This window comes from Vicia villosa, linkage group LG1 (assembly GCF_029867415.1).
Source record: "Vicia villosa cultivar HV-30 ecotype Madison, WI linkage group LG1, Vvil1.0, whole genome shotgun sequence".
NCBI classification, from domain to species: domain Eukaryota; kingdom Viridiplantae; phylum Streptophyta; class Magnoliopsida; order Fabales; family Fabaceae; genus Vicia; species Vicia villosa.
In genome coordinates this window covers 28085325-28104262 of record NC_081180.1, presented here as the reverse complement: position 1 = coordinate 28104262, position 18938 = coordinate 28085325, and the positions used below count along the sequence as shown (strand labels likewise).

At 36.8% G+C, this 18938-nt stretch overlaps 1 protein-coding gene across 1 annotated transcript; it reads left to right on the top strand.

Annotated features, from left to right (window-relative positions):
• Positions 1-640: 640 nt before the first annotated feature.
• LOC131632548 (endo-1,3;1,4-beta-D-glucanase-like) lies at positions 641-2209 on the top strand. The gene is made up of 7 exons (XM_058903291.1): positions 641-864; positions 952-973; positions 1080-1206; positions 1311-1401; positions 1491-1580; positions 1666-1766; positions 1861-2209. Exons 1-7 carry the CDS (start codon positions 717-719, stop codon positions 2011-2013), a joined length of 732 nt encoding a protein of 243 aa, XP_058759274.1. The 5' UTR covers positions 641-716; the 3' UTR covers positions 2014-2209.
• Positions 2210-18938: the final 16729 nt, after the last annotated feature.

Sequence of the window (18938 nt, the reverse complement as noted above, 5' to 3'; positions counted from 1 at the left end):
AATTAAATGACAACAATAACCTAAAAAATGTATGTGTATCAATGTCAATCTTATATTAAAATAAAAATCTAATATAATTTTTTAAAATATAACGATTAATCATATAAATTGTCAAAAAATAATAATAGGTAGAATTTTTTTTAAGCAAAAAACAAAAGCTGCAAATAATTAAATGCTGATAATATCTTACTTAACTATTCTTAAAAGTTAAATGATAATAATAGCCTAAAAATTCTATATGTGTATCAATGTCAAACTTATGTTTAAGATAAAATTATAATATAATTTTTTTTAAATATAACGATTAATCATATAAGTGGACAAAAAATAATAATAGGTAGAGTTTTTTCTTATACAAAAAGTAAAAGCTGCAAAAAATTAAATGTTGATAATATCTTACTTAAGTTATTAAGAATCCATTAAAAGAGTTATACTAGTAAAATTTATAAATTCAGGAAATTTCTATGTAAAGTTATTGAATAATGACAAATTCATGAATCAAATGTGAATAAAGTAATAAAAAAATTACGTCATTTAGAAAGTGCAGCTGGCAACAAAATTATTGTGTCAAACAAACCATATTTAGTTCAATAATTATACTCTTTCTATAAACATTAACCAAACAATATTGGTATTTCCTACATGTAGTTGTTATAAGTAACGGGATGGTAGTGTTGGAGGGAAGTGCAGTTAGCTAGCAAGTGAAAGAAACAATCATGTCAGGTCTTGCTTGTTGCTCTAATCCACCAATTCTGGACCCTTTTTCTGGAGTTGGCCATGTTGAAAACCTCGGTGGCCTTGATGTTTACCTCACCGGCTCTCTTCTTTCCACCATCGCCATTATCTTTGTCTCCGATATTTATGGTATTTTACTGCTTTTCCTGCTTCCACATCCTACTACTTTAACAATATAACTTCAATTTATCTCATGTGCTTTATTTGTTTTTGTAGGATATCAAGCCCCTATTATAAGGTATGATGGAAATGATCTAAATACAAAATTATATGTTGTTCTTTTGATTTGCTCTATGAGAAATCTCTCTCTTTGTGATGCTAAATGTGACTGTTATTTTGTGAAGGAGTCTTGCTGATAGGTTTGCTGCAGCTGGGTATTATGTGGTGGTTCCTGACTACTTCAACGGACATCCCTATGATCCTAAGAATCTTGACAAACCCTTACCTATTTGGAGGAAAGAACATCCACCGGTAAGTACTTTTTCAATGATCTTGGATTATGATAAAGATATTTGCCTTGAATAATGTTATTATTTATGTCAACTTATAATATCATGGATTGTTTCAATTTGCAGGAGAAAGGTTTTAAAGCTTCACAACCCTTAATTGAAGCTTTAAAGAGAAAAGGTATTACTGCTATTGGAGCTGCTGGTTTTTGTTGGGGCGGTGAGTAACATTGGTTGTATAAGTTTCAATACAACTAACTTATATTATAAACTCGCATAGTGTAACATGTTTTCTTTTTTTTCTATCAGCTAAGACTGCGTGTGATCTTGGTAGATCCAACATCAGTCAAGTTGTTACGATAGCACATCCATCATCTATCACAGTAGACGACATTAATGGTACGAACTTTCAGTGTTTGAATTATTTCAAAATTTGCATATTTATGTTCATATTCTAGCGGTTAATTGTTAGTCTTTTTTTCAGGTATTAATATTCCAATTGCTATACTTGGAGCTGAGCTTGACACGACCACACCTCCAAAAGTCATAAAACAATTTGAACGAGTGTTGGCTGCAAAACCTGAAGTAAGGGAATCTTCCATTATTTTTTGTAGTTATCTACAATTATACATATATAGCCTTTAAGATATATCATTCATATATCCTTTTGTTTGTGCAGGTGGATAGTTTTGTGAAAATATTTCCTAATGTCTCGCATGGTTGGACTTTGAGGTATAACACTACAGATCCGGAAGCTGTGAAGTCTGCAGAAAAGGCTCATCAGATCTTATTGGATTGGTTTAATAAACATCTTAAGCGAGAAATCTGTTAAAACTTGATTAATCAGTTGTGGGAAAGTTACTGCTTGTTATTAATAAGGATAGTTCCAAGGTTCTCGAACCCTTAGAGGAGACTGTGTCTGTAATTTCTTTTTCCTATGTAATTTCAATTTTATGCAAGTGTGTTTGTTTGTGTTGTCTCTGATTTGGCAGCCTTTCTCAAAGAATTATTCAATAAATCAGTCGTTATTAAGTTACGAATTCTACATGGTACCTTTTTCTACCAATTGCTATTAGGGTCATGGTTTTAAATTAGACTCAGCAACCACAATTGCATCCGTAATATTGTGGATGCATTGTATCCGCAATCGTATCGGATCGCAATTGCGGTGTGATTTTAAAATTACGTATTCACGGTTATCGTCCCGTAAATATTAAGTGTATTTCAACATTTTATTTGAAACATCTCCCTATAAAAATTCACACCGCAACAGTAGTATGCACATCGCAACAACTGCAATGACCGCAATTGCAATACCCGCAATTGCAATTTAAAATCATGATTAGGCAATGCAATCTTTGTTGCTTTGATGTTGGTTACGCAGATTAAAGACACGAATTGAACTCTTCAATGCGTTTGTCAAGCATTGTTGGGACAATTACTCTTTAATTAGTAGTCTTTTTTTTGCGAAAGTTGATCACTTGGGGGAAACTTATATAAGAAAAGGATAAGACAACGAAGAGTATTTTACTTGCCACCCCACGTATTATACTTAACACCCCCAATTTCTTTTATTTTAAAAATGTCCCAGATACTATTTACTCTTAAAAAATTATATTTGTCAAATTTTTTTTTACTATTACTGTAGGGTGAAAATCAAAATTTCCGGTAGGAACATTGTGCGTATACCGGAAATTGTTTGAGTTTGCGAAATTTCCGGTTGCGATTTATCGGAAATTACAAAATTTTCGGGGTGATTTAGTTGAAATTCCAAAAATTTTGGGGCGATTATAAAATATTTGAAAAAATACCAGAAATTTCCAAAATTTACGGGACGATACATACTTAATCGAAAATATCAAATTTCCAGAATACTAGAAATTTCCCAGTAACTTGAAATTTCAGGTATGTCTGTAGATGAAATTTTGTATTGTGCACACTATTACAATTCAAGTGAATATAAATTCTTATTTCCATATTATCTCTCTTTATCTCCTCTCACTAAAAATACCTCACGCACTAACAAATTAGTATTAGAGCCTGGTAATTATTCTTGATCGGGTTTTCAAGAACTTCACGTCAAAGACCGTGTTTGTAGGGCAATTGGATCAACCGTTATGAAGATGATGGTAAAAATTGGATCCAATGGAAAAAACATATGCAATTCTTGTTTCGCTTCCATGATACCCTAGAAGTGGTTACTGATGGTGTTCCTGCGCCAGTAGCAAATGAAACCAAAGCACAGAAAACTGTCCGCAATGAAGTCAAGAAGAAAAACTGCAAGGCCGATTATTGCATTTAGACGATGGTCGATGCTGCTAACTTTGATAGAATCTCTCATGCTGAAACGATGAAGTTAGCATGGGATATTCTGGTCAAGTATTATGAAGGAGGTGAGAAAGTTAAGGTTGTCAAGTGCAGACCTTGCATCGACAATAAGAATTATTGTCGATGGGAGAAGACGAAAAAGTTGTAAAATATGTGTCGGAGGTCCAGAAACTCGTCCATCTCATGAAGGGTTGTGGTGAAACCGTAACTGATAAGATGATAGTTGAATAGGTAATGCGAACGTTAACCTCTTACTTTGATCACGTTATCGTAGCTATTCAAGAATTCAATCAACTTGAAACCCGAAAACTGGAAGATTTGGTTGGTTTGTTGGAAGCACATGAGATTAGGATTGTCAAAAGGAAAGAAGTTTAAGACTTGATACAAGCTGTGCAGACCCAGTCATGGAAAAAGAATGGTGTAACACCCCATGATTTCAGTTTATTAATTTAATTAAGATTTAAATTAAATAATTGGAATTTAGTATTTTAATCGGAAAATGATGGAATAAAGGCTATTGGGCTTATGGTGTGATGTTAGTAAAAGAGGGGTGCTATGTTGGTTAGGCCTTTTACTAAGTTGTGATATTTTATTTTATTTTATTTTCATAAAATAAGAAAGAAAGGAACCATTTGGGGAAAAAGGAAGAACACGTGAAAAGAGCAAGAGAAGAGAAAGAGGCAAGAACGTGAAACCGGAAGGAGAGCATTCAAGAGATTCATCGAGGTAAGGGGGGACTCTTCCTTTTAGTATCTCTTATGTGATCTTAGGTGATAGGTAGATTGATGTATGGTTTGGTTCAATTAGATATTGGGATTGTTAGGTTAGGGTGTTATAATTGGATTGAATTGATGATAATTGTGTGAACTAATTGGTTAATAATGAGTTTGGATGATGTTTTATGGTGTATAATTGAATGTATGATGATTATATGCCTGTATGTGATGTCTGGATTCGTTTTTGGGTGAAAAAGGAGTGAAATCGCAGGGTCTATCGCAGACTTGGGGTTTGCTGAAATCGCAGGTCCGCTGAGCGGAGGGGGGTCCGCTGAGCGGAGGTCCCAACGTAGTTCGCTTCTGTTTGACGTCGCTTGAGGTCCGCTGAGCGGGGGTTGGAAGGGTTTCGCTTCTGCCTTGCTCCGCTGAGCGAACCTTGTTGTGTGTAAAATTTTCCAAACTTCAAAATAACGTATCTTTTGATCCGTGAACCATTTCTTAGTGCCGTTTTGGGCGTTGTGCAAGTAATTAAGTGTTTTTAAAGATGGATAACGAATATTGGTAATAGCCGACTTTATTTCCTTAAAAACTAGATTTAATTACTTGATGAGAATTGAACATTGTGTGCATATGAGATAGGTGTGACAATGTGTTTGACGTGATGATGAATTGGTTGTGATTTGTTATTATGATTGTGATGGATGCATGACTATTTGAATGATGTTGAAAACATGTACATACTTATTCGGTGATGTGGTGTTGAGATGAGTTGTTCATCGTGATTCGGTGTGTTTTAAGTATGTTATATGTGTTTCATTCATTCATATGCATTGATGTTGGATCCCGGTGATGTTTGGATCGTTGGTGGACATATTTCCTATTGTGTGGAAATTGTGTCGGTGGGCCGTATCTCGATGAGGCGTAGATCGGTTAGGTGGATTGATTCCACGGTTTATGAAGGGTAGAAAAACACTTAGAAAGGGGGGGTTTGAATAAGTGTAGCTTTAAAAACTTGACAGATAAAAATAAATTGCACAGTTATTTTTATCCTGGTTCGTTGTTAACTAAACTACTCCAGTCCACCCCCGCAGAGATGATTTACCTCAACTGAGGATTTAATCCACTAATCGCACGGATTACAATGGTTCTCCACTTAGTCAGCAACTAAGTCTTCCAGAGTCTTCTGATCACACACTGATCACTCCAGGAACAACTGCTTAGATACCCTCTAAGACTTTCTAGAGTATTCTGATCCACACGATCACTCTAGTTACAACCTGCTTAGATAACCTCTAAGACTTCCTAGAGTATTCTGATCCACACGATCACTCTAGTTCCTTACAACTTAATGTAATCAATTCTAAGAGTATTACAATTGCTTCTTAAAAGCTATAATCACAAACTGTGATATTTCTCTTAACGTTTTAAGCTTAATCTCACTAATATATTACAACAGCAATGTAGTGAGCTTTGATGAAGATGAAGATTTTGAGCTTTGAGTAGAATAGAGTTTCAGCAAGTTAATAGGCGTTGTTTTTTGTTCAGAATCGTTAAACTTGCTTCTCATCAGAACTTCATATTTATAGGCGTTGGAGAAGATGACCGTTGAGTGCATTTAATGCTTTGCGTGTTCCGTACAGCATCGCATTTAATGTTATACGCTTTTGTCAACTACCTCGGGCCTTGTTCACGCTGTGTCTACTGACGTTGCCTATAATAGCTTTTAACGTTCCTTTTGTCAGTCAGCATAGCTTGCCACTTGTACTTCCTTCTGATCTGATGTTTGTGAATACAACGTTTGAATATCATCAGAGTCAAACAGCTTGGTGCAAAGCATCTTCTGATCTTCTGACCTTGAAGTGCTTCTGAGCGTGATACCATCAGAACTTCAGTGCTTCTGATCTCATGTTCTTCTGATGCTTCCATAGACCCATGTTCTGATTCTGCTTCGACCATCTTCTGATGTCTTGCCAGACCATGTTCTGATGTTGCATGCTGAACCCTTTGAGACAAAGCTTCTGAGCGCTGAATTATGCATACTCTTTATATATTTCCTGAAAAGGAAATTGCATTGGATTAGAGTACCATATTATCTTAAGCAAAATTCATATTATTGTTATCATCAAAACTAAGATAATTGATCAGAACAAATCTTGTTCTAACAATCTCCCCCTTTTTGATGATGACAAAAACATATATAAATGATATGAATTTGCGATCAGAAAGAGCAGACGGCAAAAGACAAATTACACAGCTATAGCATAAGCATATGAATATGTCTCCCCCTGAGATTAACAATCTCCCCCTGAGATAAATAATCTCCCCCTGAAATAAATACTCGAAGAACTTTAATAAAAGACTTCCCTGATTATTTCGGTAGAGACGATCACATAAGCTTCTGTCTTTAGAGAATTCATAGCTTCTGACTTCTGCTTCCATTGGACAGCTTCAGAACTAGAATTTCTTTAGATCCCTAGAACACTCACAGCTTCTGATTCCTGCTTCCATTGGACAGCTTCAGAACTAGAATTTCCTTAGATCCCTAGAACACTCACAGCTTCTGATTCCTGCTTCCATCTAGGACAGCTTCAGAACTTGAATTTCTTTGATCTTCAGAACATTCACAGCTTCTGATTTCTGCTTCCATTTAGGACAGCTTCAGAACTTGAATTTCTTTGATCTTCAGAACATTCACAGCTTCTGATTTCTGCTTCCATTTAGGACAGCTTCAGAACTTGAGTTTTCTGGATCTTTAGAACATTCACAGCTTCTGATTTCTGCTTCCCTCGGATAGCTTCAGAGCTTGAATTTCTACCAACATCACTTCATGCTAGATTTGTATCAGAACATTGTTGAATGTACCAGAGCATCACCAGAGCATCTCTACATCCTGAAATGTTACAGAACAAAAACTAAACGACAAAAGTCAGCATGAACGAGTCAGAACATAAAATGTATATTAGAACACATGATATGTATCAGAGCCATATAGGCTAAAATAATGTATCAGAGCAAATAGAATTTTGTCAAAGCAAATAGACAAATATGGATCAAATTCTATTATCAGTGCTTCTGATTCATTCTTCTTTCTTGCTTCTGATTTCTGAAGCTTGACAGCACTCAGCTTGCTTCAGTTTCCATGAGCTTATTCTGTTTACAGAATAACACTTCTTATGGTTTTGCTTCTTGTGTTTGCTTTGAAGATTCTCTTCACTTCTTTATACCTGCAAAACACTTGAACCATATAGAACTTGCAGTTCTTGTTAGTAAATGTGTGGGAGCTTTACCCAGCAACTGATAGATTAATCAAATCATTTATCATTTATCTTCTCTCCCTTTTTGTCATAACATCAAAAAGCATATTTCAAAAGATTCAGATGAATAAAACGACAAATAGAATCACTGGAATGTAAAAACAAAGAAACTTTTCATTGATAATCAAAAGATATTACAAAAGGTTCCTATGTTTAACAAGATGAGAAACATTCCTAGCAAATACATAAAAAGTCATCCCAAGAGGAAATGACTACAAAAATTAAAAACAAAACCCTAGCAAGACACACTCTGTGTCAACCCATCAAGAATCCCGGTGGGCTTCTTGTCTTCCAGACTAGAACCTCCACTGTAGGAGAGATCCCAGAGACCAAAGAGGAAGAGAGGGACAGTTCACAGACAGAGAGCTACTGTTGCAAACGGGGCTTTCTCTTAACATAGAAGTTAAGAATATCATTCTTAACCTCTTCCCATAACTCAAGAAAGTCTTTTGTCTTTGGGTGAAAGTTGATAACAACATCAAAGAAGAGGTCTGACTTGAGAGGTATTAGGAGAGCCATCCCGAGATATGCAGAGATCTGCCGCCTTTGAGTCATAGATCTTCAAGATGAACGCTAGGTTTGAACTAGGATTTTTAAAAGAAAGAAAAACTTTGTTTGAGCAAGAGAAGAAAACGGAAGAGAGAGAGAGAGAGAAAAAAAAAACTTGATGAGGAATGCAAAGAGATAGAGAAGGAGAACACAGACAGAGTGTAAAAGAGAAAATATAAGAGGGAAGGAGAAGCGTTTGAAGAGTATTTAAAAGAAAATAAAATGAAACAAATGATGGATAGCATTTAATGTTACGTGACATGAGGAGAGATAATAAAGACGAATGAGGTGACTAGCACAGTTACCTATGGTCGGCGTCCCTTCAACTGCACGCGCGCTTATCCATGAATAGTAACGACAGGTTTACCATCCCGAGATAAAACGTTACAGCTGTTTTGCTTTAAAAGAGGTTCTGAATCAACTTAGACAATGAAACGTTAGTAATAACTGAATCATAATTTCTAAAAGATTTCAATCAGAACTTCTGATTAAAAAATCCACATTCATTTCAGAAGATACTCATACGTAAGAACTTCTCATCTTCTTATTCTGGGCATAAATCCATACTGATGTTCTTCAGAATGAACTTAAACCTATCTTCAGCCAGGGGTTTTGTAAAGATATCAGCCCATTGATGGTCTGTATCCACAAAGTTTAAAGATATAACACCCTTCTGAACATAGTCCCTTATGAAATGATGTTTAATCTCAATATGTTTAGCCTTTGAATGAAGAATAGGATTCTTAGATAAACATATAGCAGAAGTATTATCACAGAATATAGGAATGTTACTCTCATATATCTGATAATCTTCTAACTGACTCTTCATCCAGAGCATCTGTGTACTGCAACCAGCAGCAGCGACATATTCTGCTTCTGTTGTTGATAGAGCAATAGTTGCTTGCTTCTTGCTATACCAGGAGATCAAATGACTTCCAAGAAATTGGCAACTTCCTGAAGTACTCTTTCTTTCAATTCTGTCTCCAGCATAGTCAGCATCGCAGAATCCTACTAAGTTGTATTCTTTAGATTTTCTGTAAACTAAGCCAACATTAGTAGTACCTTTCAAATACCTTAGAATTCTCTTAACAGCAGTTAAATGAGATTCTTTAGGATCTGATTGGAATCTAGCACACAAACAAACACTGAACAGAATGTCAGGTCTAGAAGCAGTCAAATATAGAAGAGATCCAATCATACCTCTGTATAACTTCTGATCTACCTTCTTACTTACCTCATCCTTACCTAGGATGCATGTTGGATGCATAGGAGTTTTGGCTTCTGATCGTGAAATTATAGCAAGTGTACTATTTCCTCGATGTAGTAGTAAAGAAGGGTAAATACCCAGTATCGAACTCGCGGACTGCGTGTAAACTACAAGTTTCACGATGATTCAATTGAACAAAAATATCATGGGGGTTGTTTTGGTTTGTTTGATTAATTAGAATTACTAGAAATAAATAAAACACTAAATAAAAGATAGCTTGGTGCAAATATGAGCAGATATGCTAAGGTAGATGTATGAATCCTATGTAACTCCTTGAAACCACCGTGTTCATGAGATGATTTAATTATAACTGTGTATCAATTCTATAAATAGTTCTCCCTAATTCCTTAGTGAAGAACCCCTTAACACTAATTAGACAATCTCAATTCCTCAATAACTGAATTTAGTATTAGGTCTTTTATGCATTAGAGTCTAGAATGAATGATCACTAAAGTGCAATCCTTATTCCTAAGCGATTTGCCGGAAGTGTTTTGATTCACAAGCATTAGGGAGGTTTGTCACGCCAAACCCTAACCGTAGAACGATAAGATACTTTCCAATATAATAAAGCATTAAGAACAATGAATCAAAAACTCAATTTATAATTAAACATCAAATTCATCAACAACGGTTGTGACAATTCATCACATAAAAAGATTCAGGGACATCACCCCTAGCATAGTGTTGTTTAGCTACTCATAATGATAAAGAAAACAACAAGAGTAATTGAAGTCATTACAAGAAATTAGTGGTTGATATGATCTCCAATCGCCAGTGCTCTTGAAGATCTTCTTCCAAAACCCTTGACTCTTCTTTCTCTGTAATTCTCTATGCTCAATGATCCAAGATGCCTCTCTTCTATTCCTGTTAGGTTTTAGTAGTGTTGCTTCGCTCACTCAGTATCCGGAATGACCGAAATACCCTTAATGAGGCCCAAGGTTTCCAAAATATCAAAATTAGAACATCTGCCCGCGCTCAACAACACGGGCCGTGTGCAGGAACACGGGTGCCCGTGTTGTCCATCTGGCCCTCACCTCAAAATTCACTTTCTGGGCACTTTTCCACACGGGCCGTGTGCAGGAACACGGGTGCCCGTGTAAAACCTCTGTTTTGCTCTCCAGAATCCACTTTCCAGGCAGCTTTTGACACGGCCGTGTGGGTGCACACGGGTGCCCGTGTTGGCCTCTTCTTTAGCTCTTTCAGCTCCTTTTTCTCGCCTCGGAGCGCCATCTTTCTCGGGATTAACCTGGCCAACAACATACTAACAACCAACGCATAAAATGGCATTTTTATGAAGCTTAAACACACTAATAATGTAAAAGCTCAAACAACCGAAAAACTAAGGAACTTATATAAAAACTTAAAACAATGCCACTTTGTATTACCAAGATTACAACTTTTGATCGGAAAAAGGTGTGGAAACTTACTAGAAATGGTGACCGATCAGCTTCTTTGCAGTCTAGAAGATTAAACTTCTTCAGAAGTTCCTTCACATACTTGGTTTGGTGAACATACGTTCCTTCTGATGTTTGATTTATTTGTATTCCAAGGAAATACTTGAGTTCTCCCATCATGCTCATTTCAAACTCAGCCTGCATAGACTCAGCAAACTCCTTTCCAAGTGTAGCATTAGATGTTCCAAAAATAATATCATCTACATATATTTGACAAATTAAAATATCCCTTTTAAAGGTTTTACAAAAGAGAGTAGTGTCCACTTTTCCTCTAGTGAAACCATTATCCAGAAGGAAAGAACTTAAGCGTTCATACCAAGCTCTGGGAGCTTGTTTCAATCCATACAACGATTTCTTTAGTTTAAAAATATGATTAGGAGACATAGAGTCTTCAAAACCAGGAGGTTGATGGACATAAACTTCTTCATCTATATAACCATTTAAGAAGGCACTCTTGACATCCATCTGATAGAGAGTGATGTTATGTTGAGTGGCAAATGAAATTAATAGACGAATAGATTCTAACCTGGCCACTGGTGCAAAGGTTTCTGTATAGTCAATCCCTTCTTGCTGACTATAACCCTGAGCCACCAGTCTGGCTTTGTTCCTTACCACTTCACCTTTCTCACTGAGCTTGTTTCTGAAGACCCATTTTGTACCGATTATATTGAATCCATCTGGTCTAGGAACAAGATCCCAAACATCATTTCTTGTAAACTGATTCAGTTATTCTTGCATAGCAATTATCCAGTCTGGATCTTCTAGAGCATGATCAACAGAAGTTGGCTCGATCAAAGATACAAGACCTAATTGACAGTCTGCATTGTTCTTAAGGAATGCTCTTGTTCTGATTGGATCATCCTTCTTTCCAAGAATGACATCTTCTGAATGATCAGAGATGAGTCTGGATGATCTTCTGACAGATGGTTCTTCAGAAATGCTTAGATTCTCCAGAGAAGCTGATACTTGATCTTCAGATTCTTTGCTTCTGAGAAGCTCTGCTTCTGATGCGTTGCTTCTTGGCTCAACAACTTCTGATATATCAATATCACAATCTGCAAAATTATCAAACTGCTTTGGTTTTTCAGAACCAAGCTTATCATCAAACCTGATATTGATTGATTCTTCTACAATCAATGTTTCAGTATTGTATACTCTGTAGCCTTTTGAGCGTTCAGAATATCCAAGAAGGAAACATTTTTGTGCTTTGGAATCAAACTTACCAAGATGATCTTTAGTGTTCAGAATAAAGCATACACATCCAAAAGGATGGAAATATGAAATATTGGGCTTTTTATTCTTCCACAATTCATAAGGAGTCTTATTTAGAATAGGTCTGATAGAGATTCTATTCTGAATATAGCATGCAATGTTTATTGCTTCTGCCCAGAAATGCTTAGCCATATTGGTTTCATTGATCATGGTTCTGGCCATTTCTTGCAGAGTCCTATTCTTTCGTTCTACAACTCCATTTTGCTGTGGAGTTCTAGGACAAGAGAAATCATGGGCAATACCATTTTCTTTGAAGAATTCTTCAAAGGATCTGTTCTCAAATTCACCACCATGATCACTTCTGACCTTTATGATTTTACACTCTTTTTCAGATTGAATCTGAATGCAGAAATCAAAGAACACTGAATGAGACTCATCCTTGTGTTTCAAGAATTTTACCCATGTCCAGCGGCTATAATCATCTACGATGACTAATCCATATTTCTTCCCTCTGACAGATGCTGTTTTGACTGGGCCAAACAGATCAATGTGCAAGAGTTCTAATGGCCTTGAGGTAGAAACAACATTCTTGGACTTGAATGCAGGTTTGGAGAACTTGCCCTTCTGACATGCTTCACAAAGAGCATCTGATTTGAATTTCAGATTAGGGAGTCCTCTGACAAGATCCAGTTTGTTAATCTGAGAAATCTTTCTCAAACTAGCATGACCTAATCTTCTGTGCCAGACCCACTGCTCTTCAGAAACAGACATAAGACAAGTCACCTTCTGACTCATAAGATCTTGCAGATCTGTCTTATAAATGTTGTTCTTCCTCTTGCCTGTAAATAGGATTGAGCCATCCTTCTGATTTACAGCCTTGCAAGACTTTTGATTAAAGATTATATCATAACCATTGTCACTCAATTGACTGATAGATAATAGGTTATGTGTTAATCCTTCTACAAGAAGTACATTAGAAATGGAAGGAGAGTTACCAGACTTTATAGTTCCAGAGCCAATTATCTTGCCCTTCTGATCTCCTCCAAACTTGACTTCTCCTCCAGACTTAAGCACCAGGTCTTGGAACATAGACCTTCTTCCTGTCATGTGTCGTGAGCATCCAGAGTCCAGGTACCACGACATGTTGTGCTTTGTCCTTTTTGCAGCCAAGGATATCTCTTCAGAATCTGATTCTGATGTAGATTCTGATCCGTCATCTTCTGTCGCCATCAGCGCACAGTTAGCCTGCTCATCTTCAGAGTCTGAATCATCTTCTGACTCATCCCAGGTTGCCATAAGACCTTTCTTCTTATGAAACTTCTTCTTGGGATTTTCCTTCTGAAGTTTTGGACATTCATTCTTGAAGTGTCCAGGCTCATTGCATTCATAGCACATGACCTTCTTCTTGTCAAATCTTCTGTCATCAGAAGATTCTCCACGTTCAAATTTCTTTGAACTTCTGACGCCTCTGAACTTCCTTTGCTTGTTCTTCCAGAGTTGATTTAGCCTTCTGGAGATCAAGGACAGTTCATCTTCTTCTTCAGATTCTGATTCTTCAGGATCTTCTTCTCTAGCCTGAAAAGCGTTAGTGCATTTCTTGATATTGGATTTTAATGCAATGGACTTACCTTTCTTTTGAGGCTCATTTGCGTCCAGCTCTATTTCATGGCTTCTCAAGGCACTGATAAGCTCTTCCAGAGAAACTTCATTCAGATTCTTTGCAATCTTGAATGCAGTCACCATAGGACCCCATCTTCTGGGTAAGCTTCTGATGATCTTCTTTACATGATCAGCCTTGGTGTATCCCTTGTCAAGAACTCTCAATCCAGCAGTAAGAGTTTGAAATCTTGAAAACATCTTTTCAATGTCTTCATCATCCTCCATCTTGAAGGCTTCATACTTCTGGATTAAAGCGAAAGCTTTAGTCTCCTTGACTTGAGCATTTCCTTCATGAGTCATTTTCAAGGACTCATATATGTCATAGGCCGTTTCCCTGTTAGATATCTTCTCATACTCAGCATGAGAGATAGCATTCAGCAAAACAGTTCTGCATTTATGATGATTCCTGAAAAGCTTCTTCTGATCATCATTCATTTCTTGCCTTGTCAGCTTTACGCCACTGGCATTTACTGGATGTTTGTAACCATCCATCAGAAGATCCCATAGATCACCATCTAGACCAAGAAAGTAACTTTCCAGTTTATCTTTCCAGTATTCAAAGTTTTCACCATCAAATACCGGCGGTCTAGTATAACCATTGTTACCGTTGTGTTGCTCAGCAGAGCCAGATGTAGATGCAGGTGTAGACTTTGCAGTTTCATCAGCCATCTTTTACTGAAGCGTTTTTCTCTTCCTAAATATTTTCTAAACACGGTTAAGTGCTTGCACCTTAGAACCGGCGCTCTGATACCAATTGAAGGGTAGAAAAACACTTAGAAAGGGGGGGTTTGAATAAGTGTAGCTTTAAAAACTTGACAGATAAAAATAAATTGCACAGTTATTTTTATCCTGGTTCGTTGTTAACTAAACTACTCCAGTCCACCCCCGCAGAGATGATTTACCTCAACTGAGGATTTAATCCACTAATCGCACGGATTACAATGGTTCTCCACTTAGTCAGCAACTAAGTCTTCCAGAGTCTTCTGATCACACACTGATCACTCCAGGAACAACTGCTTAGATACCCTCTAAGACTTTCTAGAGTATTCTGATCCACACGATCACTCTAGTTACAACCTGCTTAGATAACCTCTAAGACTTCCTAGAGTATTCTGATCCACACGATCACTCTAGTTCCTTACAACTTAATGTAATCAATTCTAAGAGTATTACAATTGCTTCTTAAAAGCTATAATCACAAACTGTGATATTTCTCTTAACGTTTTAAGCTTAATCTCACTAATATATTACAACAGCAATGTAGTGAGCTTTGATGAAGATGAAGATTCTGAGCTTTGAGTAGAATAGAGTTTCAGCAAGTTAATAGGCGTTGTTTTTTGTTCAGAATCGTTAAACTTGCTTCTCATCAGAACTTCATATTTATAGGCGTTGGAGAAGATGACCGTTGAGTGCATTTAATGCTTTGCGTGTTCCGTACAGCATCGCATTTAATGTTATACGCTTTTGTCAACTACCTCGAGCCTTGTTCACGCTGTGTCTACTGACGTTGCCTATAATAGCTTTTAACGTTCCTTTTGTCAGTCAGCGTAGCTTGCCACTTGTACTTCCTTCTGATCTGATGTTTGTGAATACAACGTTTGAATATCATCAGAGTCAAACAGCTTGGTGCAAAGCATCTTCTGATCTTCTGACCTTGAAGTGCTTCTGAGCGTGATACCATCAGAACTTCAGTGCTTCTGATCTCATGTTCTTCTGATGCTTCCATAGACCCATGTTCTGATTCTGCTTCGACCATCTTCTGATGTCTTGCCAGACCATGTTCTGATGTTGCATGCTGAACCCTTTGAGACAAAGCTTCTGAGCGCTGAATTATGCATACTCTTTATATATTTCCTGAAAAGGAAATTGCATTGGATTAGAGTACCATATTATCTTAAGCAAAATTCATATTATTGTTATCATCAAAACTAAGATAATTGATCAGAACAAATCTTGTTCTAACAGTTTATTGGTACCGCATGCATAGTGTCAGTTGTGTCATGTGCATTCTGTCATAATATGATTGTATGGATTTCTGTAGTGTGTGTTGTAATCTATTATTGTGTGAATTAATAATGGATGTGAATCTGAATATGTATAATTGGGTGAACGGTATATTATGATGCTTGTTGCTTATGAATTGCATAATATTTACAAATTGAGAATGAGACTCACCCTTACATGTTGTCATTTTCAGATTGAAGAGTAGCGGCATTAGTGCTCGGTGAGGATGACTCATAGAGTTTATCCGTTTATGTTGGGTCGTGTCGGTCATGCTCTGATTTGTAACACTGGGGAACGATAGTTATAGAGTTTTTATGAAATTATCTAATCTATTTGGTGTTGGATTATGATCCCATCTTGGTTGTATTTGATGATGTTTCGTATTCCGCTGTGTTAAACATGATTGTGTTTTGATGAATCCTTTCCTAATAAAGCATGACTTTGACCTTAATTGATATAATTATTTTTAAATAATTGTGGCACCCTTGTGCATATGTTTTTACTCTGATATAATTGTTTAAAAATTGCCGCGGGGTTTAGAAGGGTGTTACAAATGGTGGTTCCAGTAAATTCAAAGGCAAGTCCAATAAGACTTAGGGCAAGAATTCTTTGTTGAATCCCTACAAGCATCAGGTCGAAGATAGAGCTTCTGAATCCTCAAAAAGAGGAAGAGGAAACTATTGAAAGGACAAAGAAGATAAGAAAGGTATATAGTGTTATAACTGTGAAAAGTGGGGACATTTGGCTAAACATTATTGGTACAAGAAAGAAAATGGATCGACAAAAGGCAAGGACGAAGGAGCAAACCTTGCACACCAAGATTTAGATGGTTCTGAAAGTGGTATGGTGGTTATGGCTGCAATCGCAAATAACCATGTCAAATCCAATATATGTTTCCTCGACTCAGGCTGCTCAAATCACATGATTGGTCAAAAGGTGTGTTTGGAAGATTTCGACGAGTCGAAGAAGAGCAAGGTAAAACTTGCTTCGTTGCAAGTAGAAGGTATTGGCTACATAGTTATTCAAATGAGTAATGGAGGGAAAGCTATGATCAAAGATGTGCTATATATACCTGGAATAAAGTGCAACTTTCTAGGTGTTGGACAACTAGTCGAGAAAGGTTTCTCAATTGTCATAAAAGATGGAGTTTTAAAATTGTTCGACACTCAGAACAATTTGGTCTTGAAATCTCCTCTGTCGAAGAATTGGACGTTTAAGACCATGATCAATTCGATTGAAATACAGTGTCTAAAAATTGTTGTCGACCATAAGAATAGTTGGTTGTGGCATTTGAGATTTAGACATTTGAATTTTCTATCACTCAATCAACTGATTACTCGAGATATGGTTACTGGTACTCCAAGTCTTAAGATGTCTGACAAATTTTGTGAAGGTTGTTTAGTCGGGAAGCAATCCAGAAATTCTTTTGCTTCGACTATGCCAATGAGATCATCCTGCATACTCAAAGTGGTACACTCAGATGTACGTGGTCCATTCAAAGAACATACCATTGGTGGAAACAAATATTTTGTTTCGTTTGTCGATGAGTTTATTACGGAAACAAAATATATATATATATATATATATATATATATATATATATATATATATATATATATGAGAAGTGAGAAATGATTCATCCCTGAAACACGAATAAGAGTCATGAAAGAAAAAATTATTAATAGTAAAATAAATTTAATAGTGGGAATGAAAAATACCGTCAACAGTGTGCAAGAGCCTGTAAGCTGCCCCGTCCTCCAATTAGAGGCTTTATTCAACTTTTGGTATAGGTATACCAAACAAACGCTCCCTAGTTCCACTCCCTCACCATATCCAAATCCATGAAGTTCCAGAGGTATGTTACATCCACGTAGTTATCACTTTTGTCTATAAAAAGGGACGTGCCAACCAAGAACATCAAGTATCACCTCTAAGCACACTGACGGTGATACTGAACAAAGAAGCCATCGCCCTCATTCTCAGAATCATTTGCCGCAGTTAGATGGTCGTTATAAAGGTCCTTCAAGAATGAGAACTTCGTATGTGCCCCATTATTCGAGGAACACTACTTAACTACTTATCTGGTTGAGCACCCAAATAGTCAACCATCCACTCAATGGCAACATCACGAGTGATGAAGGAGTGGTTAAGGATCCTCCCTTGGATAAAAAGGTGTAGTAGACAGGCGACGTCATCTAGAATGATTGTCATCTCTCTAACCGAAAAGTGGAAAGATAACGTCTCCTTATGCCATTTCTCTACGAATGACTCCTGCATTCTGTGGCTAATGGTGTTGTAACCGAAACAACAAAGTCCAAAGGTAATAATGACCTCCTTGAACCAATTCACAGTAGGATGATGCATAGTGGATATTTTACGAGTGTGGTTCCCAGATTTTAGTATCGTCCATTCATGTAAAGATAAATATTAATATTAAGAGGGAGGTGTAATAAAAAGTGTAATAAAAATAGTAAAAAAGTAATAAAAGTGTAATAAAAATATATACATGTCTAATGGAAACATATCGGGAGACATGATCAGAGTAATTTATCAAAAGAGAGGTGTCAAAGGGCCCTCATGGGTTAGTCAGGTTAACATGCACGGGTGCCAGAACACGAACCTCCTCGGGTGCCTAAACATGGACCTCCTGCAATGCCTCCTCATTATCCTAGACGAGGATGCACGAGATAGACGACTCCTCGCGTTCTCGACCCCTCTTAACCTGCTCAGATCTCTCACGCTGAGTAGAAGTAGTTTGGGTTTGCCAGCCGAGTCTAATTCTGTTTGGGTTATCATCCATGTTCGTGAGACAAAAACAATCAGTAGTCAAAAGGAAGGAATAAGAATAGGTTTGAAAAAGATAAAAAAAACAACTCATGCATAATTTCGAAAGTGCATCTTTGAAATCCCTCAGGGGTGTTTTCGGTGATGCACTTCCGAAAACACATGCGACAACCATTTTTGAACTTCGCCCTCAATCACCAAAAAGTCTCATTTTTGACACCAAACAACCACATTCTACAAGTTATACTTCAACCTATTAAATGATATTAGGAGTTGAAATGAGTTGCAATTTGTTGGAATGAGTAGAAATCAGTTGAGAGTTGTTGAAAGTTGAGATTTTGGGGGGTTTTGGGTATTTGAGAGTTTAGAAAAAAATGTGTTTCGGTGATGCATCTCCGAAAAAAACCTAAAAAAATAAATTGTGGTGCGTTTGGAGATGCATCTCCAAATTCAGGGGTTAAAAAAGGAAT

Coding starts and splice junctions, on each gene's coding strand:
- LOC131632548 (XM_058903291.1), top strand. CDS start 717: ATGTCAGGTCTTGCTTGTTGCTCTAATCCACCAATTCTGGACCCTTTT. Junction 1,207..1,310: donor GGAGGAAAGAACATCCACCG/GTAAGTACTTTT, acceptor TTCAATTTGCAG/GAGAAAGGTTTTAAAGCTTC. Junction 1,402..1,490: donor TGCTGGTTTTTGTTGGGGCG/GTGAGTAACATT, acceptor TTTTTCTATCAG/CTAAGACTGCGTGTGATCTT.